Genomic DNA, 26,509 nt, shown 5'->3' on the forward strand with positions numbered 1-26,509 from the left:
CCCTACAGCTTTTTTGTTTCTTCCACAGGACCTGGTGCCTGTAATAGTTGATTACTGTCTGTTACTCCAGCGCACGTAAGTCTGAGCTTGCAAGCCTGTCTCCCAAGGCAAACCACCCATGTAGGTCCTGAGTGCTGTCTCCTATAATATCACATGGTTTAGAGGAATCGTTATCACATCATCATCATATCATATATCACATCACATTTTAAAGAAATGCTTAAAAATTGATGCTAAAGTCAGAGTTCTCAGTACTCAAAAGACTGTCTTAAATTCTTATTGATGTGTTGAGGAAGAAAAGTGCTTCAAACTCTTGCCCCCACACCTTCACCTTAAGAAAGAAACCATGTTGATAGATTTTCCTGTTGTCATTTCAATAAAAAGTGGAGTTTAATTTGAAGCTCTCAGAAAGTAGATAAGTAAGGAGATTTTAATAAGATTATTTGATAACTAAACACTTATTTCCTCCTAGGGATCTATTATTCAACCAGATATATGATAAGATGAGTGAGAATTCTGTAGCTAAAGGCATCTTTCTGGAGTGCTTGGAGCCATATATCTTAAGTGATAAGCTGATGGGAATTACAGCTCAAGTGATGAAAGACTTGCTGCTTCACTTCCAAGACAAGAACAGGTTGGAAAATTTGGAAGCCTGCATTGTGCATATGGATATCACCAGCTTAGACATACAGCAGGTGAGCTCTTTTACTGTACGCTGTGTTGACTTCCTCTGAATAAACGATGGCATCTCCTAGTTGCTGATGCAAACTTCTTGTGCTTTTAAGTACAGCATAGCATGTTGAAAACAAAGTGTCACCTTTCAACAATCAAGACTTACGTAGTCCAAACCATTCATGGCTTTTGGTCACTAATTTTTAACAGAACGTAGCCCTGTGTCTCTGGGATCAAATTCAATAAATGTGGGAATTATATAGCATGACTGTGTCCATCCTGTAACACGTGTGCTCCTATAAATATGTTTTACTTCCCCAGTTTGTGTCCTGGCATAGGTTAACGCACCAACAGCTGAATGTATTGAAAAAAAAAAATAGTCCATCAGGATTAGTCTGATATTCACAATCAGTTTTTCCTGTTTTGAGTACCTTACCTACCATCGAAGGCTGCAGAGGCACAAAAAACTGGAGTTGCATTTGTCAGTTTGGTGCCTGCCAGCTTGCTCTGCTCAGGTGCTTGCTCTTGCATGACAAAGTTAGGGGAGCAAGGAGGTGTTCCTGCTGGGTAGTCTTGTTTTCCTTGGCCAGTTTTTATTCCCACAGCATGACTTCCTATTCCAAGGAGGGAACTACTTGGGAACTTGACAAAATGGTTCACTAACCCAACAGAAAGGCAAACCTGAAGAACTGATTTTTCTTTTATTCCTTAAGTTCATGCAGATTGAGTGTTAGAATCTGGACAGTTAAGTTCCATGTTTGCTGTGTGAGCAGTAATTTGGATACTCCCTTTGGGGATTTGGAGTCCTTGCAGAGTCCAGTTTTGCAAGTGGAAATTCTGCTCCTTCTGCCTTAAATCGTACTGTTGGATGATTCAAATGCAAGAACAGAGATTGTATTCGAGAGACTGGGGAATGAGAACTGTGAGCTAAGAGCAGCTGTGTATCTACATTGTGCTTTGTTTGCCTTGCAGGTAGTTCTTCTATGCTGGGAAAACCATCTCTATGATGCCATGATCTATGTCTACAACAGTGGGATGAATGACTTCATTAGTCCCATGGAGGTAGGAAAGATGCTTAGTGCAGTGAGTTGATTATTTGTGTGTTCAGCACACAGTCTTTGAGAAACAGCCTTTCAAACCCAAATCATTATCTTCTCATTCAATGTGTATAAATTATTGTTCTTTTTCATTTCAAGGTGAAATAATTTATGATATGTGCAGTTTATTTGACTAGATGCAGTAGAGGAGAAAAGTAATTTGTAATTACTGTGCTTTAGAACACCAATTTCCCTGCTGAGGTAGCAACGCTCCGCAAAGTTTAGTTGTGTTAATAAAGAGAAAACAAAAGCAGCAGAAGAGAATAACATGATGACTTAAGGAGATTGCATTGCAAAACTGTCTGCGAACAGCTTTGTTGCTGGTAGTGAGCCTGGCCTACGTGGCATGACGTGCTGAGAAAGCATCAACTTTCTGCACAATGGGATTAATGGGGATGTAGGCGTGAAAGGTTCTGTCAACACCTCATGCTTTTTTTCCTTCGTGCTGTTCTTCCTCTGCTAACACTATGCTATATTCATATGTATTCAACAGTAATGGAAACAAAGGGTGAACTTACCTGCATACAGAATTCAGAGAAATGGCTAGAAACAGTCCTTGCATTGAGGCAGGCTTTGTTCTTAGCACTTGGGTGTGATCTATCAGCAGTGAGCACAGGACTCAATGTAATGCTGTAACTGAGCGCCCTGTTGATGCTGCTGCTGGTAATCCTGAAGATGTGCCTGGTATACCAACTGCTTTTGAAGCTTACAGCTATAACATCAAGATGTTTCATCATGGAAGCACTGCTGGTATTTTCTTAGTAGTGCTGAAATAAAGAGCTGAATCCATTTGAGTGTGAAAATCTTTAAACAGCCCAATTTTTAGTGGTTATAATCTCATTTGATTTTTCTCAGGAAAGGGACTATTTTAGGTGTTCATTACTTTAAAAAGGACTTCTGGAAACCTAGCACTAGCTGTACGAGTACAAATAACTCTTTCTGCTGTCTACATACCCATACTACAGGCTCTCTGGTGAGCCTGCTAGGTAGTTTGAAGGTTTGCATAATCTCTGGTGGCAGAAGATTCAGGAACAGGAAATGGGGCTGGTCAGTGGTGCTCTGTTACTTCTAGGACTACAGAACATCGCTTTTTTTTTTTAGTGTGGCCTGCACTTAGGGTTAGATCTGATGGAATGAAGGCTCTTTTCTTCATATGTTGTAAGATCAGCTGGGAAAAGCACTCTTTGCCACATATTGGTATCCTCTGTGCCTTTTAGTTGTAAGCCATGGTGAGAAAGCAGAGTTTCTCCGAGGGAGATGCTCCAGTGATCTCTGCTTAAAACCATGCAGATTCTTTGCTTTGAGCTTTTTCATCTGCTTCAGCACTGCTTGTTTTTTTTTGTTACAGAAGCTGTTCAAAGTCATTGCTCCTCCACTGAGTGCTGGGAAGTCTCTCACAGGTATAAAATTCCTTCCCTCTTAGTTTTGATATTTGATGTTTTGAACTTCTGTAGTCACTTCCAACAGGGAAGTGCAAAAGGGAAATACATACTCATTGTAAGGGTCTTGGAGAATAGATAAATGCTCTAGTACTCTTTATTGTTTGTAAAGCTGCTCTACTTACTGTGTATGCATGTCAGACGAGATATTTTGCTAGCAGCTAGAAAAAAGAATTGCATCTCCATATGTTGTCTAGTGAATAAAAGGTGACAATTTTTGTTTTGTAGATGAGCAGGTGGTAATGGGCAACAAGCTACTGGTATATATCAGGTAAGGTCCTTTAGAAAGTGTGTGCAGTGTTGCCTAGTGGTGGCACCAGATGTTTCTCTCACAATAGTTGCAAAATCTTATCGTGCGTTTCAAGGTCTGAGGGACTGGATAAAATAGCAATGGCTGCTTTGAGCAGCTGACTTAAAGTTCCAGTGGCTTCTTGTTACACATTGTGTGAGCGGCTAGGTAGGATAAAGGTGGAGACTTAGAGCTCAAATTACTGATGATATGCCAAGACCATGTCTTTTATCTTTAGAATTTGGTTACAGTTCTTTCTTTGTCCTGCATGTGACACAGTGCTCCTTGAACAAGGACAGCCTGAAAAGCTGTTTTTTAGCTCTTTCTGTCGTGCCTTTTAGAATAGCTGTGCTCAGTTGCTGCTTACTCTATCGCCTGTCATTTGCAGGTGATACAGCATCAGGCTTGATATTTTCCAGTCTCCTGGTGACTCTGTTAAGATCGTCTGCTTTCTCAGTCTGTTCCAGCTCTGATTAGGAGGCAGTAGGCTGGCAATACATTCCTCTCACCACTCATCTTGGCCATCCTTAGTGTGGACAGCTGGCCTTGAGCATGTCCGGTAGTGCTGAGCTTGCACAGTAGTGCTAATTAGTGAGTTCTTCTTTCTGGAATCTTTTCAAGATTGTGAACGTTAAATTCTATATTACTTCTGTCTCCTGAAATGTAGGAGAAAAGATTTTTGTGAGAAATACTGAGTTTCTCCTGTTACTTTTCTGCTGTGGAATGGTATACCTCGGATGCAAATTCATGCAGTGCATTGGCTTATTGTGTATTAACAGCAGTGCTGTCTGCAATGCTTGATTTCATGATTTACAAAATAAATTTGACTTGTTTTAAGAGCATCCTGAAAACTAACTCAAAAAATTAAATAGATTGAGGAGAACAGTTTATGTCAGGAGGTATTAAAAAAATGCCTTTCCCCTCCTTTTCTATAGCTGCTGCTTGGCAGGCCGTGCATATCCCTTGGGCGATATTCCTGAAGATCTGGTACCTTTGGTTAAAAATCAGGTGAGCAACCTTTTGGAAGGAAACTATCCCGTATGAGTTTCTTAGAAGAAGCTACATGTGTTGTATTTCATGGGTTTCTGATGGAAAACTATTAATCTGATAGCTGTATCCTTGTGATATGAGTATATAGCACTGTAAATACCAAATACATTGTTAAATAATGGAATCAAACATTTGTTTCAATCTGAATATTTAAACTTAATATTTTTCTTTCAACTATAAATTGGGGTGTGGGAACATAAAGTTCTTAGTGGCACTAATTTTGATTGGTTTTCTTTCCTTATTATTTACCACCATCATTGATAGATGAGAAATTTGAAACTGTCTTTTCTTTCTGAACTTGACTGTGACATGTAAAATATAGGAGGATCTTCCCTGTTTTCAAATATGTGTAACGTGGGATCGACAGGAGCAGAAACTGAGATAACATCAAAGAACATTAACTAAATATTCCTTTCTCTTTTTTGCTGTTGCTGAAACTTCAGTTTGTGTTGGAATTCTCCTACCTCAGATATTACACCCATGGCCTCTTTGCACAGTAGAGTGTAAAGTTCAGCACAGTCGTTTTCCACGATGAAGGTCCCATTAGATAAATCTCTGTCAGTCCTTCCCCTACTGTCCTGTCACTGTATCCTCATCTCTGAGGCTTATCCAGTCTCAGGTATTGAGGACACACATGCATCTGTCCTCTGGGTGTAGTTCTGTGTGGGGGTCACATACGTGCCCTGTCGCTTAAATCTGGGTCACTCCTGCAATATCCACAGATACCTAGTAAATGGATGGATGAGGTGGAGTGTGCCGTGACTATTGAGTTAAGTAGTACTCAGGACTTTTCAGTAGGCAGAAATGAGAGAAAGAACCTTTTCCATCTGGATTGCCCAAGAGATTGGCAGGTTGTTTCAAAGCAACATATGCCTTGCATATGGCTTTATATATTTGCTCAGGACAGGTGTGAGCATGTTCTTAATGGTTTCGTCATAAGGAAAGAGTACCTAGCTAAAATCACAGTAAATTTAGGCCAAAAGTATGACTAGACATACAGGTTACATGTCATGAAAGTTGGCTTGGTCACTGCCAAGTAAGTCTCCTTTCCTTATTATTTCCATCAGAGCCCTCAAGATGACTATTTTTCTCTTTAAGCTGTATCTGAAGCTTAGCCTAAGGCAAAGCTTAACTCCTTTGGAGTAATCTCGGACAACTTTTTAAAACAAGATACTCCTGATCATCATTTTGTGCTCATAAAACTCTTCCCCGAGTTTCCAGCTGTTTTTTCTGCCAACATTTTTTTGGGGTCTCTAGCATTTCACTTTAGTTTCAGGCTTTTAATAAGAGGAAGCGCTTTCTGTTTTGCACTTTCTCTTTGCAGTACAATGGAAGATAATTTTTTTTGTTGTGGGGCGAGGGCTTTTGCTAAAGTGCCTTGTTGTTGGGAGGTTTGTTTTTTTGGTTTGGTTTTGTTTTTTTTTTTTTTTTTTTTTTTTTTTTTTTTTGTGTGTGCGTATCTTAATACATACTTCTGAGCGCTAGCCAGTCTGCAGCAGTCTGCTGTCTTCTGCTGGTAGCCAGATTTGTTGTGAGCACGTTTGAGACAGCTGGAGCTGCTGGTGCCCTGTTCGTTCACTGGGAGGGTCTGAACACCTCTGTCAGTGGTTCAATAAAGGGAGTTACCTTCATTTAGAAAGATGTGCTCAAATTTCAGGAACTAGACTAGCACCTAAGTCAGTCTTTGAAGTGCCAAAAGCTTTGTGTCTCTAAGTGAGGGGGCAGATTGACTGGCTCTTCCCAAGGGAACTGCTGACAAGGAGAAGAGCTGTAAGCTGGATAAGGAGTTGTTGCACAGCTTCTGAGGAGAGCTGCCAGGAAGGGGAGGGGAGGAGTTATCGAATTTCATACACTTTGGTCTGCAGTTATAATCCTTAATTTTTTCTTGATCTTAAATGGCAAGTCTGACAGGGAATTTTTTTCCCACTAACAAGCAGCAGAAAACATCATTCAAGTAAGGACTCTGATGGACTCCTAAGGTGCTTTAAAGCTTAGTGCAAAGCAGGTAACAGTGCTGCTTTCCCGTGTGCTTGTGCTGTCAGTTACCTGAAACTCATAGGAAATCTGCTACGTCTGTTTGAATTTTCATTGCAGGTCTTTGAATTTCTCATCCGACTGCATTCAACTGAGGGATCTGTGGATGAAGAGGTCTACCCTTATGTTCGTACCTTGCTACACTTTGACACTCGGGAATTCCTTAATGTTCTTGCTCTGGTAAGAGATTGGTGATCTCCTCCAAGAGAAAAATGCAACGCCAGTTCTTCCATCATCTATGTCATAGTTGCATGATCTGTAAGATTCGTATTAAAAAGTTCGTGCTGTAGCTAAACCAGTAGTTACTGGCTTGATGCAAGAACAGTTTTGATGTGTGTTCTATAAGATATCAGAGGAGATCATAATAGTCCTTTACATCCCTAAATATAAATTGATGAAAGTGACATTATACAATAAAGGTTCTGGTAACAGAGGCCATATTTAAAGCACAGGTAGAACAAGAATAATGTATTTGTAAAGAGTGTTTTAGTACCTACATCTTTCTCCTGCGTTAAGAGTCATCTCCCTTCCTTTCCAAGTTTCTTGAATTTCCTCTGTCTATTTGGACCTGTTGCTTTTACCTGAATATGTAAGAAGCATTTTGGTAGTTACAAAGGAGCAAATTGTGTCTTGGAACCAGCTGCTTAGGTGATATGCACACGCATAGTCAGCTTTGTGACATGGCAGCTGATTTGTGTTTGCTTATTTCTGGGGTTGGCAGTGGAGAGCATTCTTCTCAAGGTGTCAGTATTTTGCCTCATGCAGACTTTTGAAGACTTTAAGAATGACAAGCAAGCTGTGGAATATCAACAGAGAATTGTGGACATACTTCTGAAAGTGAGTGTGCCTAAAAATTAACCTATATGTTTACATCTATCTGATTATATACAACGCTGTGCAGTAAAACTTGTAATTTGGATGCAATGTTTCCAGTCCTGCCCTGGATAGCACCTCTGAGAAGGTGGTGGGCTGGTGCGTGGATTCATCTCAGCCATGGCTGTCAGTTGGATATTCAGAAGTGATGCTTCATGCACATTAAATATGGTGACAGAGAGGTCTCCTTTCTCGCCTGTGATTTCACCTGAGTTGTACTTCGTCTAATTTCTCCTCTGCACTGTTAAGCTTATTTTTATCTACTTCTTATTGGTCCCACTCCCTGATTCCATCTGAGCAGGAAAAAAAGTCTCCGGAATCCTATGCTTGGCAGGGTGCCAGTGCTCTTCTGATAAAACCCTACTCTCTGTATCTGTAAATGCTGTGTTTGGGATGTAACATACCCAGACTGACAGGCCTATCTTTAGTAAACGGGAGAGAAGAGGAATGTCAGAGTTATCATCCTGGTGCTCTAGAAATCACTTGTCATCTGCAGCCCGTGTTCCTTAACAATGAGTGTTCTCATTAAAAGCTATCACTGCCAAATGCTGTTTGCTTTCCCCTTCAAAGCTGTCAGCATTAATAATGAGTAACTCCACTTGGAAGCTGTTTATGTATAAAGATATCATATGCAGTGTTTCCCTGTCGCTGTCATTGATAGATGAGAGCAAGGACACCAGTGAGTGAATTCAGTGACAGCGCTGCTGCAGTAGCCTGTGTCGGAGGGGCTGAGGTAATGCCTCTGTGGGGAACTTCTGTGAGCCTGGCTGAGTAGGACGTTGCTGTAAGGATGTTAGTTAGCCCTGTGCTGGGTTAGAGCATGCTTTTTTGTGTCTTTAGTTGCTGTCAGCAGGAGGTGGCACACTGCAGCTGTGTTCTGGAACTACTGTGGGATGTGTTGCTGTGGCACAGTGTAGGCTGGATCAGCTGTTTACAACCCTACTCTGTGCTGCTGCCCGCGTAGCGAATGAGTTCTGTCCACTGCAACAGAATTCAACCCTGCTCTTGGAGGGGAAAAGGAAGGTGATTGTGAGAAAAGCTGCAGGATTAGATTCTTCTGCAGGCAAATAATTACATGTTATGAGAATTCTCAGTCTCTTGGTCTGGAATCTGCTCTCCTTTTGGATAAAAATGAAAAAAAAAACTCAGAACTTTTTATTTAAATTTATCATTGAAAAAAAAAAAACACTTAGGAAATAGCCACACTTATAAAATAGTTTTACCAATGCAGATGGTCTGCTAATGCTGATCTAAACTTTGCCAAATATATAATCTTTTAGAAAACCCACGTGCTTGGCCTGCAGCCTTTGTGAGGTTGTTCTGTTTCAGAGGTACAGTATTTTCACCTTCACATGAACTGAGGAGGATCCAGTTTGTGAAAAACAAAGCCAAAATGAATTAAATGTTCTTACTGTTATAGTGAACCATATTTTTAATGCTCTTGGCTGATGCCATTCTGACTAGGCTCCTATATGGAATAACCTTTTAAAACAGAAAATGAAGATTAAAAAAGAATTATAGCAGTAGCTGATGTTTCAAGCAGAGCTCTACTGATTACTTAACATGTCTTACCTGTGTGCCTCCACTTGTGTAAGATAACCATTAGCATCTTGTGAGGATCTGGAACTCTGGGTCACTTTAAGAAATCAATGATATCTCCCAAGCTTAGATTGAATGAGGTTATAAGCTGTGAGATGCTCCATGTCTAGGCTTTGCTAGAGCAATTCTCAGATGGTAGCTGACAGAGTTGTTCAGGTGATGGATTTCCTCCCAGCTATATCCACTGCTCTTAGAGGGCGACTCTCCAAACAGGGGCATTTCACTTTCCCTTAGCATTTAGGATTTTTTTAGAAGCATGAGACACCAAGTCAGGACACATCATGCTCGTTTTTATATGCCAGACAGATGACAACTTCTCAGGTTTCAAATCTCTTTTGTAGTGACTCTTAAAGATACTCTATTGTTCTGTAATTTCAGGTCAGCACAGCCACAAGTTTCTCAAAATATTAATAGACTCACAGCTAATTTAACATGAGAAAAGAAACTTTTTCCCCAAACCTACAGTTGTTTCTTAGTCATTTGATCAGTTCTTCTGCATGCTGCAATTGAAATGGTGAGTGCCTAAGGTTTGAAGTAAAATGTTTTTTTTCTCTTATAATTATTAATTTTATCTTTTTTTCCTCATGTGACAACACTTCTCTGCTCAGAAGCTCTGTTACATGTCCAGTGATCAGCACAGACTACAGAGATGGAGATAAACATGGGTTTGAAGCCCTCCCACACCCTAAAATCAGGGACATGCAAGAATACTTCCCTTGAGTATATGGCAGAGAGGTCGAGCCTCTTCAGCTTTAGGACAGAGGTGGTTTAGCAAGGACACATCCGCTATCTGTGTCTTCAGGTGGCACAGTTAAATGCCATGGAAGGTGGCTCATTTTTTGGCTTTCAGGATGGACTAGCACCAGGAGATTGTGTAGATGTCTGGGGTAGGAGGAGACATGATGACTGTACAGGGATTTCTTGTTGCAGTGTCCTGATTGCTTTCCCAAAGGCAGATGCAGAATCCATCACTTGTGTTTTTATTTTTCCCTTTTCTCTCTAATGCTTCTCAGGTCATGGTAGAGAATTCTGACTTCACCCCGTCGCAGGTTGGCTGTCTCTTTACTTTCCTTGCCCGTCAGCTTGCCAAGCCCAACAACACGTTGTTTGTGAACAGGACACTTTTTGACCAGGCAAGTATTTCTCTGTGAGGGGTGGGAAAAGTTCCAAACAGGGTGCAGCACTGCAGAAAGTATGGCTAGTTCTGTGTACTTTGAAGCAATTCTGGAAGGACTGGTGCAATATAAGACAGGTAGCATCTTGCTTGGACTTTGTTGTGGTTTCAAAGAAGCAGAGCAGGAGATGCCACAGAAGTAGTACATATTTCAGCTTGCCTGCTGGAATTGTGTGAGAAGCAGGGTCAGGTTCTAGGAGATGGAACGGCCTCTCCTCCTCTCCATGGAATAGCAGATTCCTGTGGTCACTAGCGTGTCAGGAGAGGGAAAGCAAAGGTTGGAACCAGGCTGTTTGTCTTTAAGCCCCAGTGAGCGTTTTGGTGGCTCTGTTGTCGCTTGTTATGTGTGTGAAGATGTCAAGATGGGGAGATAAAGGATGCCAACTAAAATGACACTAGAGAGCTTAGAGAGCTTGTACATGTAGCTGGTAATTTCTAGTTTGCATGGCCGTCATCCTTCTCTGCTATTTGAAATAGTGATATGTACCAATGCATGCCTAAGGCTTGTACAAGTTAAGTTTATATCCCGGTTTGTGAATTATATTATTTCCTGTTTTTCTGGGAGAGATGGCACACTCCAGGAGAGAAGTCGAAAGGGACAGCGTAGTGGTTCCAGCTGTTTGGTGTGTGATCCAAGGCAGAGTTATGGGGTCTCCTGAGTTCTTCTATATTCCCTGAGATCCCCAAAGTTTGGTTCTAGATCCTGGTGCGGAATCATGGATTTCCCTCCCTGGAGTCTTTCAGCAGTTCTTGGTTACTCCAGCCCTTAGTTACAGGACTGAGTAGAGAGTACCTCACAGATGAATAGTACATTCAAATTGCACTGTTGTGTTCTGATTTGCTGTTGCCATTATTGGAGCTCACAATCTGCTTGTTAGGTTTGTACCAACAGCTGTGCTAACTAGGCCTGACTTAGGCTAACCTCTACATCTGTGCACAGGTCCTTGAATTTCTGTGCAGTCCGGATGATGACTCCCGCCATTCAGAGAGGCAACAGGTAATGGCCTTCAAGGGAACATTTCTTTAAGCACCAGGTATGACCAGACTTTAAAGCAAAGTTCAGCCTCACTAGGAATTTGTGCTGGCTGAAGGTCATACGCTAAAGCGGTCACCTAGCACAAGAATGGTGGCCAGCATGGAAGAATTGGGCAGTGCTGTACACAGCAGGAGTGACGGAGGATCGTACCCTGGCATTGCCTGCAGAAGTTGTTTGACAGGAGTAAGAAGAGAGGCAGGAAGAGTCCTGGATAAGTGCATGACATTCATAGTTAATGAACAATCGATTAAAAAAAAAAAAAAGTAAAATAAGTCCTGTGCTAATACAAAGTGTAATGGAGCAGAAGCAGTGTACTTTTCAATGGCACTGGCTGCCCAGCTACTACTGCAATATAAATAACTGGCCTTCAATATCTGCAGGTCCTTTTAGAATTGCTCCAGGCAGGAGGGATAGTACAGTTTGAAGAGAGCCGGCTTATCCAAATGGCAGAAAAAGCTGAATTGTAAGTTGCCGTGTACAGTATATAAATACTGCCTCTAAGTCTCCTCCAAAGCTTTTTTCCTCCACAGTTCTTGTTACTACTTTGCAGCTGTGTTTGGGATTATTTTCCCTATGAATTCACATATGCTTCATTTAATGTGTTCGTATTTAGTCCCAGTCTTTCTATCTTATCTCTGCTGGATGTTCTTACAGAAAACATTGTTAAGATAAGGGGTAGAGCTGTGGAAGCCCTTCAGCATGAAACGCTGTGGGCCTTGATGAGTTTTGGCACTTCCTATCCTAGAGCTCAGGCTTTGTTCAAAGATATAATTGTATATTTGAATGTTTTACCACTGACAGATGGAGATGACTCGTTGGGGTGAGACCCACAGGTGGATTTAAAAGCACGAAGGGGTCTAAAGCCACCCCCATGGTGCTTATTTTAGAATTGAGTAGGAGAGACAAACACAGTGTCTGGAAAGACTAAAAATTTCCACCATCTCCTTTGGATGCTTTACACTTCGAGTCTGTCATGCCTGAACAGAGTCAGCCAGGGAGGGACATCTTCATCCAAGTCTTGAATTTGGATTTTATGTGAATTAATCCACTGTACTACAAAGGACCGGAAGGATAGAAGTGCAGTGGTGGGGTATGCCGTGCCTGTTTTCCTGAGTGTTCTAGGATTTACTCAACCAAATTTTTCAGACTCAAGAAAGGCGTTTTTTGTCCATGCTTCAGAGAGTTTGACACCCAGAACCACCTGCTCAGCCACTTCCATCAGAGCTAAAAGACCTACAGTGTAATTATCTTTAGCAGACTTTTAGTTTGTTTTGCCTCAGTGCATCTGTTTGTTGTTATGTAAAGTCGCAAAATATTAAAGATGTTTGTTAAAATCTGAAGGTAGGAAGCTGTGTCATAACGCATTGAGTCATGTTCAGTGTATTTCTTCAAATTAGTATTGTGGATTGGCCTAGATTGGAGCTGAGTGTGTTGTGGAAATAAGGAAGATTATCTGTGAACAGCAGAACCTGTGAAACCTGATTTATTTAAGGATTTTTGTCCTCTGTCCCTTGCCTTTTATCTTAGTAACTCCAGTTTTCTCTGTTCTGAATGATAACTCCCCCAAAAGAGGGAGATTGGTAGGCTGATTGGCCTGTGACTAAACGGTGTATGTAAACTGGAGCCACCCAACCTGTGTGCTGAAAACCTTAATGTAAGATGCTTCCAGATGCTTTTTGTAAAACATTCTGTATTTTGTTTTGAGTGCTGCCAAACTGTGCTGGATCTAAACTACCTACTTCTATTCTGCTGACTCAGCTGAGTAAGTTTGTTTTTCCTAATGTGAAAAGTGTTTTTTATTTCATAGCTATCAGATTTGTGAGTTCATGTATGAACGAGAGCTTCGCTATGACAAAATAATTGGCTGTTACCTGCGTGATCCAGTGAGAAAGGTGAGTAAATCTGGCGCTTCTGGCCTTTCTTCTTCATAGCAGTGCAGCCTGTCCTGCCCGCCAGAGTGTGAATGAGCACAACAGCACTGCTCTTCTGTTGTACTTCTCTGTCTTAATTGTGCTTTCTTTACAGTTCAGTTTTCTTCATTATAATCAAAGCTATTGTGTGTTTTGGAGAGGAGTTGATATTTTTAAGCTTCAGAGTGTTTGGTTTCTTTGAAAATGTCAACAATGCTAATACATAAAACCTGAGTGCAAGGTGGAATTTATTGCAAAAGTTGCTAACTGCAATACTTGTTTCTGTCATCAGTCCCCTCTTTTCTCTGCCTAAACAAGAGTCTCTCTGCCCTTACTCTCTCTTTGCAATTAGCTTCTACAAGTCTACAAGTTGCATATCTGCCACATTTTTTGAGGTGTTCTCTTCCCTACCACCAACAGAAGTTAGGAGGAGACTGGCAAATGTGATCTCACCAGCTCCTTATGGAACCACAATGCTGAAAATTGTGTGGGTGAAGGGGTCAGAAGACATAGGTTGTGACAGTGAGTTCATCAAAAAATATTATACTGAAGAGCATCTGAGCTGAGGACAGTGCAGGAGAACCTAGGGGAGAGGCTACTGTTGAAGAGGAATTCAGGAATATGCTGGGAAAACTGACTTACCCTCTGCTAGAGAGTTCTTTTCTCTGCTTAAGCTCCTAGCTAAGGAGTGATGTCCTGTCCTTTTTCCCTGTGAGCAAGAGGGGGACCTTTCTACTAGTGGAACAAGAAGTCTCTTTAACCTCACTGCTTCACGCATTTAACATCAATTCTGTTCCTCTTGGCTTTTTTTTTCTTGGCAGTTCTTCAGGAACTATTTAGGGACATATAATGTTGCCTGCAGATAACTTATCCTGGCTTGCTAAGGGAGGACTGGCCCTGAGGTCATCCTAAGACTGTTTGAAATGCTCTCACTTAGCAAAATCTGATGTTGTTAGTGGCGCTGCAGAACATACTATACCATTTATGGTTTTGTGCCTTACAGGAGGAGGTTTTCAACTATATTCACAACATCCTGTCCATGCCTGGCTATGGTGCTGAAGAAAAGCAGTCGGTGTGGCAGAAAGCTTTGGAACATATAGAGGTACGGCGTATCCTAAACCTGTGGTACCTGAGCTACTGCTAACTCCTGTTGGATCTGCCTAGTGCTGTTCTGTAAGCAGAAGTGTCACAATGTTGAACTGTAATTGTTCAGAAAGCTCTGACTTTTAAAGTTTAGTAGTCTCATACATTACTTGTAAGTGCATCTCTTAGATTCAGGGTGGACTCCTTGGTTTCCTGGTTTCAAGTATTGCTCTTTGGATAATGGCACCTTCTCAGGGGATGATGGCTAGTGAGTGCTGTGTAGCAGGGAAGGGATCCATTAGCAAGTCTTTCACCTCCTGAGTGTGCAGCAGCAGCAAGGTCAGGACATTGACATCGCTGACCTCCCAGTCTGTGGTATCAGACTCCTCACCTTACAACGGTAAAATAGCATTCAGCCTTAGTACCGTGGCACTTCTAACCCCTGGGAAGATGGGTTTGTGACTTCTACTGTTAAAAGACTGTTGCTGGACTTCTCTTGCTAATAATTTTTCACATCTCTTCAATCTCTCTTTGCTTGAGGGGATGGAGATGTATCTGAAATAATCGTTCAGTCAGTAGACGTGGGGAATCCATTATATCTCTAGTTCTTACAAGGTGATATCAGTCCCCTCCTGGGTGATCTGGAGATAAGCCAGGAAAATAACTCTGTCTATAAAACACGCAGTGATGCCCAGGCTACTTAGCAGAAAATGGCCACAGAAGTCTGTGTCCTGTGAGGTGGACAAAAAGGTACTAGGTACATTTGAAAGATACAGAATGCTTTTAGTCTCTACCGGCATCTGCAAGTAGTGTGTGACTAAAAAGAAAATGGACCGAGAGGGAAAATGATTCAAAAGACAATAAACAAAGAAATGCTGTGAATCCAGCTGTATGACGTGCAACTCGCTGAGCTCACACCCGCTCTCCAGAGCCTATGGGAATTGCTGGTGGTGATGGTTGTGCTGTGGCTGAGCGGGCCTGGCTCATTACTACCTTATCAGAGCAACTGTGGCCCCACACTGGGCCTTCCAAGTTGAGCAAACTGCTGTCTACTGTGCTGCTTCCTTGTGCCTGCTTTGTTCTTCTCTCCTGTTGCGTACCCTTGTCTCTGCTTGTATTGCTATATACAGCCCAAATTGATTGGCATTGAGTCAGCCTCCCTCTGTAAGCCTTGTTTTGTGTTTATCCAGTCACAGGTAGGTCTCCTTGCTATGTCTCTTCAGCCTGAGGCCTTTACAGTTGCTGATCCATCCTTGGATGTCTCAGAACAAATCAGAATATCGTAGGCTAAGACTGCCAGCTTTCATACCGAGTTGTTTGGTTTTGTTTTCTCTGTCATCTCGACAGGTATCAACAGTTCCAGGAAACTTGCGTTTAAACCTCTGGTTCAGTTCAAGCCAGTTAAACACTGTTTCCATTTGACTGAGAAATTCCTGAAGGTCAGCTGGGGGCTTTGGTTCCTCTCTACTGCTGGCTCCTAGTTGGCAGTAGCAATGTCTTGCTGGCAGGGGGTAAAAGGCCCTTGTCAGAAAACCTAATGAATAATTCCCTTACCTTAGGAGCAAGATGTGGTCTCATTGGTGTGGGAGTTTTGCTTTCTTACAACACCTGTTGTGTAGTAAAGTCATTGACTTTCAAAAATGCCTTTTTACAAACTACCCTTCCTTCTAATTTTTTCAAAATCACTTTGCGTGATGGTATTCATTATTTTACAGCTTTCGTTTAGGCAAAGATGCAGTTGCAATACGAATGGACTCAGTGTTACTGCATAATTATGAAATGAAAAGTAATTGTTTCTGTTGTGTTTCCCTCTCCAAAGGAGCTGCTGTTGCTGAGCCCGTGTAAAGCAGCTGACTTGGTAGCCATTCACTTCAGTGAGCAGATTGAGAGCATCATTACAAACCTGCAGGTAGAGTGTCAAACTTCATTGATGCTGGTGCTTCTTTACTGTGGGGTTGCCCTTCTTGTAAGAAACAATTGCCAGGAGAAATGGTAAATTGTCACTGTGTCATAAACAGAAGAAAAATAGCTTGATAGCTACTCAACTGCAGGAATTGCTACATTTAAATTATTTGGCCTGTTTGTAGAGTTCTGGCCATAAAAATGTACGATCTCAGAGTTGCTGGTTGCATCACTTCATAACGCAGCTTTTAGTTTGGAGTTTCAGTATGGGTTGCACTCGGAGATCAGAGCTGTTGTCAGCAAACACATCCTCTGAGTATTTTTACACAAGACAAATGCTTAAACCAACTTCTTCAGCAGGCACCAGCAGTGAACAGTATTTTCTTAAATGGATATAGTTCAGGAATCACTGGTTTATAGCACGTTATTTAAAATAATAATACTCCGTCTTCTCCTGTTGTACAGGACCAGTTTTTACTCTTCCAGTTTCTGAGGAGTCTCCTTGATCCGAGGTATGTAAGAAAATTAGATCATTTGCAAACTAGAGCTTGAAAACTTGGGTTAAAATAAATTCCTTGAAACAGCGTATCACTACGCAGCCTACAGCCAAGTTTAGGGCTTGGAAAAGGTGACTTACCTTCAATCTGCCTGAAGCTGAGAAGGATAGCACAGAAATAAGTGTTCTGAGGAGTGCCCTTTAGCAGACTCCTTGCTGGCTTCCTAACTGGGAAGTGGGTGGGTTCCAGTATGTGCAACGTGACGCCTCCCCCACGCTGGTGGGAGTTTCGGCATTGCTGTAACAGCTTCTTTGAGAAGGCTGTGAAGTGGTTACCCTGTGACTGAAACTGCCATTTCTCTTCTCAGAAATTACAATTTCTGTTCTCAACCCACTGATTGGATTAGTTGACGATGGTGCCCAAGTTTAACATAAATAGAAAAGCATTTTGGTATATTGGCATTTTAAATTTCTGTCTTATTTCAGAATTGCTGCCGTATTTCACTGCAAACTTCTCTTTAAGTATTTGCTTGCTTCATCTACTGCCGTTCTTTCAGTATTTCAACACTGAGTGTTCTCTTTCTGTTGAATCAATTTCAAGTGCTACAAGACCTTGATCTTATTTATTTATTTTGTAAGATGTTTATATATGCACAGCTCCAATTGCCTTCAAGCAATTGTTAATGCAATGTAAGGCGAGACCTTGTTTTGTCAATTAGCTGCAAATTAATTGTACTTTATGAGGAGGAGCAGTAGTAGAAAAAGGTAATATTATTTAAATTCAAGTGTTAATGTTTCAGTTCTTGTTGAAGTGGAAAAGCTAGAACCTGGAATTAATCACTTTTTGGATTTTGTTAGGGTGTAAATTAAAACAAAACTAAAACCGACATGTTTTATTTTCTGAGTTTTACAGCCATGTTTGTATGGAACGTGTTAACTTCCACACCTGTTGTGTTTCTTACAAATCAAAATAAAATCAGCATTTTGCCAAGAAAATATCTTGGTTGAGTTTTATAGGAGAGAAATTAAATGATTTAGCTAATAAATGAATAATTTTTAAAAAATGAGTAGTTAAGCAGAAATGATACCCAGCTGGATGTTAAGTAGGACTTCGTTTATGCTGTGCTATCACTTGCAGCAAGTGAGACCCAATGAAGGTAGTAATTAACCTGGATTTTGATCTTATGCATCGAGTGGCTTCCATAATCTCTGTGTAATAAATGTATCTAATTTAGCTCTACCATAATTAGAGCTAAATACAACCACTTCTCCTGTAGTTATCTCCTATTCAAAAGCAGCACATGATGTGTTTAAAGGAGCAATAGGAAGCAGCTTACTGTGTCTCATCTTTCAAAAGATCTCTGTGTTTCCCCCCAAAGCCGATGTTCAGTGAGGTGCATTAGGCCACATGGCTTGTCTCGTCGTGCCCTGTGTCTCTCAGGAAAGCTTAAGAGCAATTCCTTTTTCCTCTGTGGTCCAAAGTCCATTAATTCTTTGCACTGCAGTAAGATGTTCAGCATCCCAAGTAATGGAGATAAACAGCGTGCCACCTGGATTGTAATTTCCGGAATACTCAATGAGCAAAAGATAAGTGGGACAGTTGTGCAGAAAAATGAGCAAAATACTGCTAAATACTTTGGAGTCACACGTGGCAGTGACTGACCGTAAAGCAGAAGGTCTGGAAGCCAATAGTTATTAAACTATGTTGTCAGTAAGAAGTGTCCTGTAGATTCTGTAGAGGGTCTTTTTTTTTTTTTTTTTTTTTTTTTTTATAACACTCAAGGTCCTGTGCTCTGTTTTCAGTGCTATGAGGCTGTCTGCTTCTAAGACCTATTGAAATGAGCTGAACTGTATCCTGAGGGAGGTAGGGATGGAGGGAGAAATCTTGCTATGCAGGATCTAATCTGCAGATATACTGATACTTTGTAGTGTATTTATATATAGGAGGGATTAGGTTCTTCTGAAAACATCTCTCTCTTTTTCAGTCAATCTAAATGTTTATATGCTTTTTTGAGCAAAATTCTTACTAAAATAAAGACTCTTAGAGCATCAAATGAGCTTTTAATGTCTCAAATGCAAATGATTGCTCGATCATATGGGGACAAGACTCATCACGCTAGTATAGCTATCCTAGTTGGTGGAATTGCATTAGGGATTAATTTGGCCCATTTAATTTAGCTACAGATTTATTTTAAAGGGGGAGGAAGGGGCAAGTGAGGAAACAGGGTTAACAGAAATTGCCTGGGGAAATTAAAACCAAATGTCCGTATGTTTGTATCTTATAAGCAGCTACAGAAAACAGAGAATGTAGTATGTATTGCTCAGCTCATTAATCACAGCCTTTGCTACATTTCTATTTTAAACTCTTAAGTTTTTTCCCCTCTAAAAAAACCAACGCAGTGAAGCATGTCTGTTTGCAGCATATGTTTGTGTATTATAATGATATTAACTAATTTAGCAACATAGTGTTCTGGGTCTATAAATATATCGAGATACCTAAACTTTTAGGTGCTGTTACAATGGCTCTTCTCACTGACCAGCTCTCCATGAGACTCAAAAAGCTCACTTGTTCCAGATTTTGTGAGAAACCAGTGATTATATCTTCCTTTTGGGAAAGAGCATGCAGAGTATAGCAGGGGAGATGTTTGGCATGGTTATACTGAAGACGAACATAATCACACTGAGCTAAGCAGGATGTGCAAGTCTCAAGACTGTTGCTTAGTTTTTAACATTATGAAAATCCATCTCTCTTTCCATTCTCTCTTCTCTGCATTTCTTGAGTGAAATGGTTAAGGAAAAGGTCGGTTTGCTCATGAAGTCATGAATACTAGGTGCCAGGGTTATTTCCAGACTAGAAGCTTGTTCTTGTACTCAAAATGTATGACTTGCCATTTTTCCCATTGCATTAGACAGAGATCATTTTAGATAGAAAGTGCTTCTTTAGTTGCAAAAAGAGTAGAACATTGCTTCCCTTACAGGCACTGGGGGAGTTTATAGAGTGTGTGTAGTGGGAGGAGCGGATGGTAAATGCAGGACGCCAGAATTTAGGGTTCTTGTTTGGTTTTTTAAAAGTCCATTCTTTATTTGATGTCAGAACACAATAGTTTGGATATCAGTTTTTGTACAACTATGTCCATACTTTGGACACTGTGATCAGTACCTGTGTGAGGCTTTCATTTCTGGACAGGTATAATCAAGTCATTGACATGGGAATCGCAGTAAGCTTCTTTTGGCTTGCCAGAGGCACATCATTCTCCTGGCCTTTCTTGGATGATAATAATCCTGTTAGCTCTTGTAGCTCCCAGGAAATATAGGATCATATTGTATATCAGATCTCTTACATCCTATGGCTGTAGGGTTTGCACATCAACACTTCTTCTCCTGATCAGAAATTTCTGTTCAGAAAGGTAACAAAACCAAATACATAGCTTGATCTGTTTTCTTTTCTAGCAGGAGCTTCAGAACAGGTTTAAGAGCCCTGTTTCCTAGACAGGATAAACTTCTGCTGTTTCTCTGCTGCATGATGCATCAATCCTAGAACTGCCTCGTGAAATTTAACCTACAGCAGTGGTGAACTGCTCTTCATTTTGAAGGGTTGCAGGTCCTGTATCTGTCTCTAGGAAAGTATCATCCTTTCCATCTGAACTCTTCAAAGTATCTTGTTTAATGTTGCTGTTTTTAAAAACAAGATGAGTAGAAAACAGTCAGGACATGGGGACAGTCATGGGCACTGCACGCAATTATGTTCTCTGTTTTGTTTCCCCCACATTAGGAGTTTACTCAATAAGCCAAGGGATTAGAAAATGGCCACTACATGAACCACTGCAGTGCCAGGAGCAGCTGCTGGAAAGGAATTGGAGAAATCATTTTTACAGGATTTTATTAAATAAAACTTTATTAAATGAGTTTAATTGTACTTTGAGCTGCGCCTGCAGAAATTACCTCAACTGGGTTCAGAAAGGAAGCTGTAGTTTGGCCTCCTTGAGTTGCTAAGGCCAGGCAGCATTATCCACAGCCCTACCCTGAAGAGAAGGGTGTCAGGTCTGCACTGGTGCCTGACCATCATAACAGTGTTGCTTGTGACAGGTCAGAGGAGGTCAGGAGGACAAAGGCAGGAAACAGCAGAGACTGGAGACTTCGCCTACCTGTGTTGATGGAGCAGATCCCATGCTGGGAGATAAGGCAGATGTCTTTAGTTCCAGCTGAATATGGTTCTGTAGCACAGCTGGTTGCAAAACCTCTGAGACAGGATGCAGCTTTTGGCTGAAGAATATGCAGGGTCTAGTTCAAAACTTCGCAGTTGGCGATCTGCTCTACCAGTGACCGTAAAGTGCGCAGAGTTATTGCCTCTGCAAGAGCAAAACCTAATTCACCAGTCTTGTTCTATCTGAGAAGAGAAACTAAATAAAAATGGGGATGTTTCCCTAGAAGCAGCGTGAGTTCATTTCTCAATGAGGTAGGTAAAGGGATTGTATTCTAGCAGATGAAACATTAAAATGTGATAAAGGAAGCAAAAAAAGTATTTCAGGAACAATAAACGAAAAGCAACAAAATACTTCTTCAAACACCTGCAGAGAAGGTCTATAGGACAAATACATGATCAGCATCTAAAAAGATCACTCAGAGACCTTAAGGTTTCATTGAAGAAATTAGATGAGTTCTTTGTACCTCTGCCATAGAATTCCTGAAGAGATGTGTGTGCTGGAATGTTTCTTCACAAGGGTCTTTGATAGCCTAATTTATACTGAGGCATTAGTAGAGTATTTTGTGGAACAAAATAAATGCCTACTAACACACCTCCATCCCCAGTAACTAGTAGAAACAGCATAATTTTTCTCTTAAAAACAGATTTTTTTTTTTTTTTTTTTTTTTTTTACTTCTGTATTAAGGATAAAAGACAACACACAATTTAATAGGAAACTCTTCTTTCCAGACTAACTTCTGGGCTAGAATTTGACTTGAGTCTCCTGTGCCTTTTTTATTCCAGAGAAGGCATTAACCAAGACCTGATACACTTACCACCCTGCATCACTGAGCAGTTTATTGAGCTGCTGTGTCAGTACTGCCCAGACCAGGTTTTGGAGACGCTTAAAGTTCTGGAAAACTGCAGACTGGAAGAAACCATCCAGGTAGGAAAGATATGTATAAGGACAGGGGCTAGGGAAAACATTCAAATCAGCTCCTACATCTTTAAAGTACTGTAAAAGTACTTTAGCCTAGGTCATGGCTTAGTTCCTGGATACTCTTCCAATCCATTTCTTACACTGTCCCCCGAGCTGCTGAACTGCTCTCCTGCAGCATGGTTAGCTATTTTTAATATACTGCCTCTGAATTAGTCTCAGGGCTAATAAGAAAAATGCTGTTAGTTCACTGAGGCCACTGAGTAACTGCAGAATGCAGATTGACTGACTTAACGTCCATTAATATGTTGAAGGTACATGAAATCACGGGCCTGGGGTTTTTGGAAAGCAATGCTGCCAAAATTTTACTAGTGCTGGGAGAGCAACTGTTTCTTCCCGCTACGAAAAATTTAACAATAATTTGTCCTTGATTTATAGTTTTAGATATATTTTTAAAAAATATTTTAATGCTGGTAGTGGCAATAGTGCAAGTTGAGAAATAAATGGAGCACAGCCAGGGGAGGCTGGAAGTAGGAGTGCTGCTCAGACCAGGTAACGTACTTGTGAACACATGGAGACACAATCCTTTCTGACCATCTGGTCGTCATTGTCTTGTAGAGTAAGCAAACACCAACAGATTTCTTCAGACAGACTTTCACCTTTTTTTTCCTTTTAACTCAGATAACCCAGAAACATCAGCTCCATGAAGCTTCTTCATATTTACTGGAGAAGAAGGGAGATATCCATGGTGCCTTTCTGGTTATGCTTGAGGTACAGTACACTGAAATCCTGAATGTGGCATTTTCGCCGTGCCCATCATCAGCACGATGGCCTGTGCTAAGGTTTGATATTGTCATTGCATCTCAATTTGTTTCCCGCTAGAATCCATGGAAGCATTTACCTTCTGTCAAATAACAATAAGTTGAGTTGTCTGCAGACTCAGCAGATTAGTATATGTTTCTGGCATGTTTTGAAGACTCTTCAAACATCTATTAGATAGTAGATGCTGAAATTTAGGTGTTTTAATCAAAAATAATATTTCAGTCCCTGTTTCCCTTTCCATATTTGGAAAGACATTCATGCGATGTTAGTCATACTGAGGAGGAAAATGAGGGTAAGCCTTTGTAACCATGCCTTTTAAAAATACTTCTATGAAGATTCTGCAATTTTACTGTTCCGAGTTCTCTCCTTTGTTTCAGCAATTGCAGAGCAAGTTGCTGATGGTTACGCAGGATGATGAAAGTAAGTTATCAAGTTAATTTCAATTTTCTATTAAAAAGAGATAAACACAAAAATATAAAGTGCATACGCCTGACATCTGACATAATGAGATCCTTTTTCAGGTTTGTAGGTATTGTAATGACATTTTTAGTATTTATATTCACATGGCTGCGGTAGTTATTCTGATGACAGGTCCTTACTCTGTTACTCTGATCTTGCTAGAGACCTAGAACAAGAGCTGTGATGGACTTTTGTGTGTGTGTGTGTGGTCAGCTACCCTGTTAGCTCTTTTGATTATGACTGGTACTCTTACTGGCTTACCCGAGACATTTCCTATGTTAGAATCCATTCAAACTCATTTCTGAGCTTTAGCAGACATTATATATGAACAGTGATGAGAGACAACTGGAAGTAGCTTTTTTTGAAGCAAGCCTTTCAGAGAAGTAAGAATGTTCTGTTTGCAGAAAATGAGTATGTGCACAGGGGCACTGTTCACTAGCCCAAGGACTCCTGGGCATCTAATTAAATGCAGTGCCCGTATTTGTTACTTAATTGTATCCTAAACCACAGCTAAGATCATGCTTATTTGATTATGTGAAATGTTTTATGTGCCAAATTTATTGTGCAATTCAGGAAAAGTGCCAAAGATCAGTACCTATTTTTATAACTTAGTTGCTTGCTGTAGTAAACAGACTTTAGATGAACAGCATGATTTTATTTTATAGAATGATTGGGACTTAACATATCTAATAATTTTTATAATTTCAGTTTGTTTTTTTTTTTCCCCAAAACAGACTCAGACGAGCTCCCCTTGCTAGAAAACGTTGAGGATACCTTAATGAAAACGATTGCCCTTTGCCAGAGAAATTCACACAGTCTAGACCAGCAACAGCGAGAGGTAAGGTAATAATAAAAAAAGTATCACTAAAATCAACAAAGGCTTCTAGATGTCCTGAAACTTTTCTCTTTACGTACTCCTTCCTTTCCACATCTATTGGATACTGGTAAGTCTCAAGAAGCCATTATTTTCCTCTGCCTTGTATTCTTCTTGCAGTGGTCCAGGTTTTAGACCCACAAGACAGAAATCCTCACTGGTAAGGGTGAAACACAAAATAAAGTGTATATCAGCAGTGGAGAAGCAGATGAGACAACATCCTTTCCCCTCTTTTTAGTTCCAGTTGAAATTTTGGCTTGAATGTCAGTCAGACACTAAAGAAGGCACAGTTGGATAGTTAGGTTGAGCCAGCTTTATAGTGGCACAAAGCTGCTGCTGCTGTCACTGTGGCTGCAGAATATTGCTATTCTGAATACTTTTCACAAATCCTGAATTTACTCTCAGCCTGGACTTTGAGGGATGGAGACAATACAGCTTACTTGAGCTCTTGCAGAGAGAACTGGGTTTGCCTTTCTCCTTGTACTGAGATTGCATTTACATTTTGCCAATGACAGTGGCATAGAAGGCCTCTCTACCCATAAGATGATGCGTAGCTTGCGTAACTGAACTCAAAACTGAGAACGTTGTTCCTGTGTTGGAAGACATGGCATGTCTGGACGTCAAGAATTCTGTAATTTCTTCTGAGCACTGTCCAATGTATGAGGTGACCTGCTCAGTTTCTTCTCTTCAATGATTTTATTGTGCAACAGATAGTTGCTGTGTTATACTGAAGAGGTATCTGCGTGCACACCCTGAGTGCTTAGGGCTCACCTGCCTAATTGGATAAGTCTGAGTTCATGTTTACTCTTACTCTGGGTCCTCCTGGAATTGCTTTGTTATGCCCAAGTAAGATTTTACTCTGGTCACCAATGAAGGACCACTGTCCCCAGTACAGCATTACATGACTTTTCACAAGTCTTGTATACTGCCTGGACAATTTAGATGCCCCTTTCCAGTAGGATCCGTTTATTCTACTACCTGTTACGTAAGCAGTCTCTACACCAGAGAGTTTGCATCACACATGTAGAAGAAGTAGGGGACTGAATGAAGGAGAAGTGGACTGTTGTCACAATTCCAGTAAAGAACAAAGAGGGAGCCAGAGGTCTTCTGTGCTCAGATTCCAATCAAAGAGTATCTTGGTCTAAGCCACGAGCAATCTGGACTGAAAGCAGATCTCTAAGTGCTTTGCTTTCTGGATATTTTAACGTGTTTCAGTTCTGTTCCGTGGCAGTCATAAGAAATGTAGTTCTGTTCTTCAGAATGTAGAAGTGAGTCTTTAGAAATGGACTCCGAGGTTGATCACAGCTCATTTTCAGTACTGTCATGTTCTTACTGTTTTTCTCCTTGCATTCGATTATTTCAGGCCCTCTGGTTTCCCCTGCTGGAAGCTATGATGTCCCCACAGAAATTGTCTGGTTCTTCACAGTGTCGATACTCTGAATGTAAGTATTTTGGCTTTTGTGACCCCAAATATTAATCAAAACCTGTGTGCTGTCTCTTCTCCTCTACTGAATTAATAGAAAAAAAAGCTTTTTTGTTATTCAATTAATGAATTTTCTCCTGCAGTAGATCTGAACTGCAGTGGCTGCAGGACTGAGCTCAGGTTGGGTGTTTGGTAGGCTGCAGCTGTCAGTAGGAAAAGTGAATAACAGTGCTACAAAGGAAGCTTCAAAATGTGAATGTTTACTGGAGGTAGGGTGTGGGAGTGAAGCGGAGAGGCACTGTGATATCAAAAACTTTTAAATATACTTTCTGATCCAAAAAGCTGTGTGTGCTTAGTGCAAAACATGCAGAAGAAAACAATGTAAGAGCCATTTTCCATCTAGAAAACATGAACTGAAATAAAACTCTCTTAATCTGTAAGATTGATCTCTCTTCACTCCTTTAATCCTAATGAACTGCTGATGGCTTTTGTGTTTGATATTTCAGCTTTGAAGGGTTTGACAATGCAAGTGCTGAACAACATGGCTGCATTTATCGCTCTTCCTTCAATCCTGCAGAGAATTCTACAGGTGAGTTTCTGAAGAGAAGCAGCTTTTACCAAGCAGTGCCACTCAGTTATTGGGAAGCGCAATTTCCAAGTGGTTAAAGATTGGATTAGGTAATTGTCTGGTTCAAAGTATTTCAGTAAAATTCAGTTGGTGAGATATAAGTTGGAAAGCTGATAGAATGACTTGGGAGACTTGAGGCTCTGAGGAGACATGTGAGAACACATAGGCCTGTAAGAAGATAACTGAGGTGATTTCTGCAAGCCAAATACAATCTATCAAAGGCTGCAAGTACTTTGAACTGAAACTTAGCAGTTCTAGGGGCAAAATCACTATGAATTTCTCAAAACTTGGAACTGAATTTCTTGAAAACCATTTAGCTAAGGCTGTGGGGATGGACAGTTGTGAAAACACTAAAGCAGAGTTTGTAGGCTTTGGAGAAAGAGATCACGGCTAGGACATTTTGACTGTTGGTGCAATGTATTATTTTAGAGATGTTTGTTAGTGAGCAGCAAACATCTTGTAGAAGAGCTGATTTAAAAATGGGATCTTGGGTTGAGTGATCACAAATGGATATGATTTGTTAATTTAT

The 26,509-nt window shown here is 40.7% G+C and overlaps 1 protein-coding gene across 3 annotated transcripts in view; it reads left to right on the forward strand.

Moving 5' to 3' along the window:
- VPS8 (VPS8 subunit of CORVET complex) overlaps positions 1 to 26,509 on the forward strand; it is a 75,984-nt gene that overhangs the window by 27,104 nt on the left and 22,371 nt on the right. For all 3 annotated transcript variants that reach the window (XM_086754458.1, XM_086754459.1, XM_086754460.1), the window contains 21 exons: positions 29 to 75; positions 473 to 695; positions 1,645 to 1,734; positions 3,118 to 3,169; positions 3,437 to 3,479; positions 4,433 to 4,505; positions 6,642 to 6,761; positions 7,347 to 7,418; positions 10,067 to 10,186; positions 11,168 to 11,224; positions 11,644 to 11,726; positions 13,071 to 13,155; positions 14,177 to 14,275; positions 16,076 to 16,165; positions 16,624 to 16,670; positions 21,642 to 21,783; positions 22,456 to 22,545; positions 22,974 to 23,016; positions 23,790 to 23,893; positions 25,293 to 25,371; positions 25,859 to 25,941. In XM_086754458.1, coding sequence (XP_086610584.1) covers positions 29 to 75; positions 473 to 695; positions 1,645 to 1,734; positions 3,118 to 3,169; positions 3,437 to 3,479; positions 4,433 to 4,505; positions 6,642 to 6,761; positions 7,347 to 7,418; positions 10,067 to 10,186; positions 11,168 to 11,224; positions 11,644 to 11,726; positions 13,071 to 13,155; positions 14,177 to 14,275; positions 16,076 to 16,165; positions 16,624 to 16,670; positions 21,642 to 21,783; positions 22,456 to 22,545; positions 22,974 to 23,016; positions 23,790 to 23,893; positions 25,293 to 25,371; positions 25,859 to 25,941 — 1,842 coding nt within the window. The remainder of the gene's footprint in view (positions 1 to 28; positions 76 to 472; positions 696 to 1,644; positions 1,735 to 3,117; positions 3,170 to 3,436; positions 3,480 to 4,432; positions 4,506 to 6,641; positions 6,762 to 7,346; positions 7,419 to 10,066; positions 10,187 to 11,167; positions 11,225 to 11,643; positions 11,727 to 13,070; positions 13,156 to 14,176; positions 14,276 to 16,075; positions 16,166 to 16,623; positions 16,671 to 21,641; positions 21,784 to 22,455; positions 22,546 to 22,973; positions 23,017 to 23,789; positions 23,894 to 25,292; positions 25,372 to 25,858; positions 25,942 to 26,509) is intronic.

Source organism: Chlamydotis macqueenii, chromosome 9 (assembly GCF_036417535.1).
Source record: "Chlamydotis macqueenii isolate bChlMac1 chromosome 9, bChlMac1.mat, whole genome shotgun sequence".
Classification (NCBI taxonomy): domain Eukaryota; kingdom Metazoa; phylum Chordata; class Aves; order Otidiformes; family Otididae; genus Chlamydotis; species Chlamydotis macqueenii.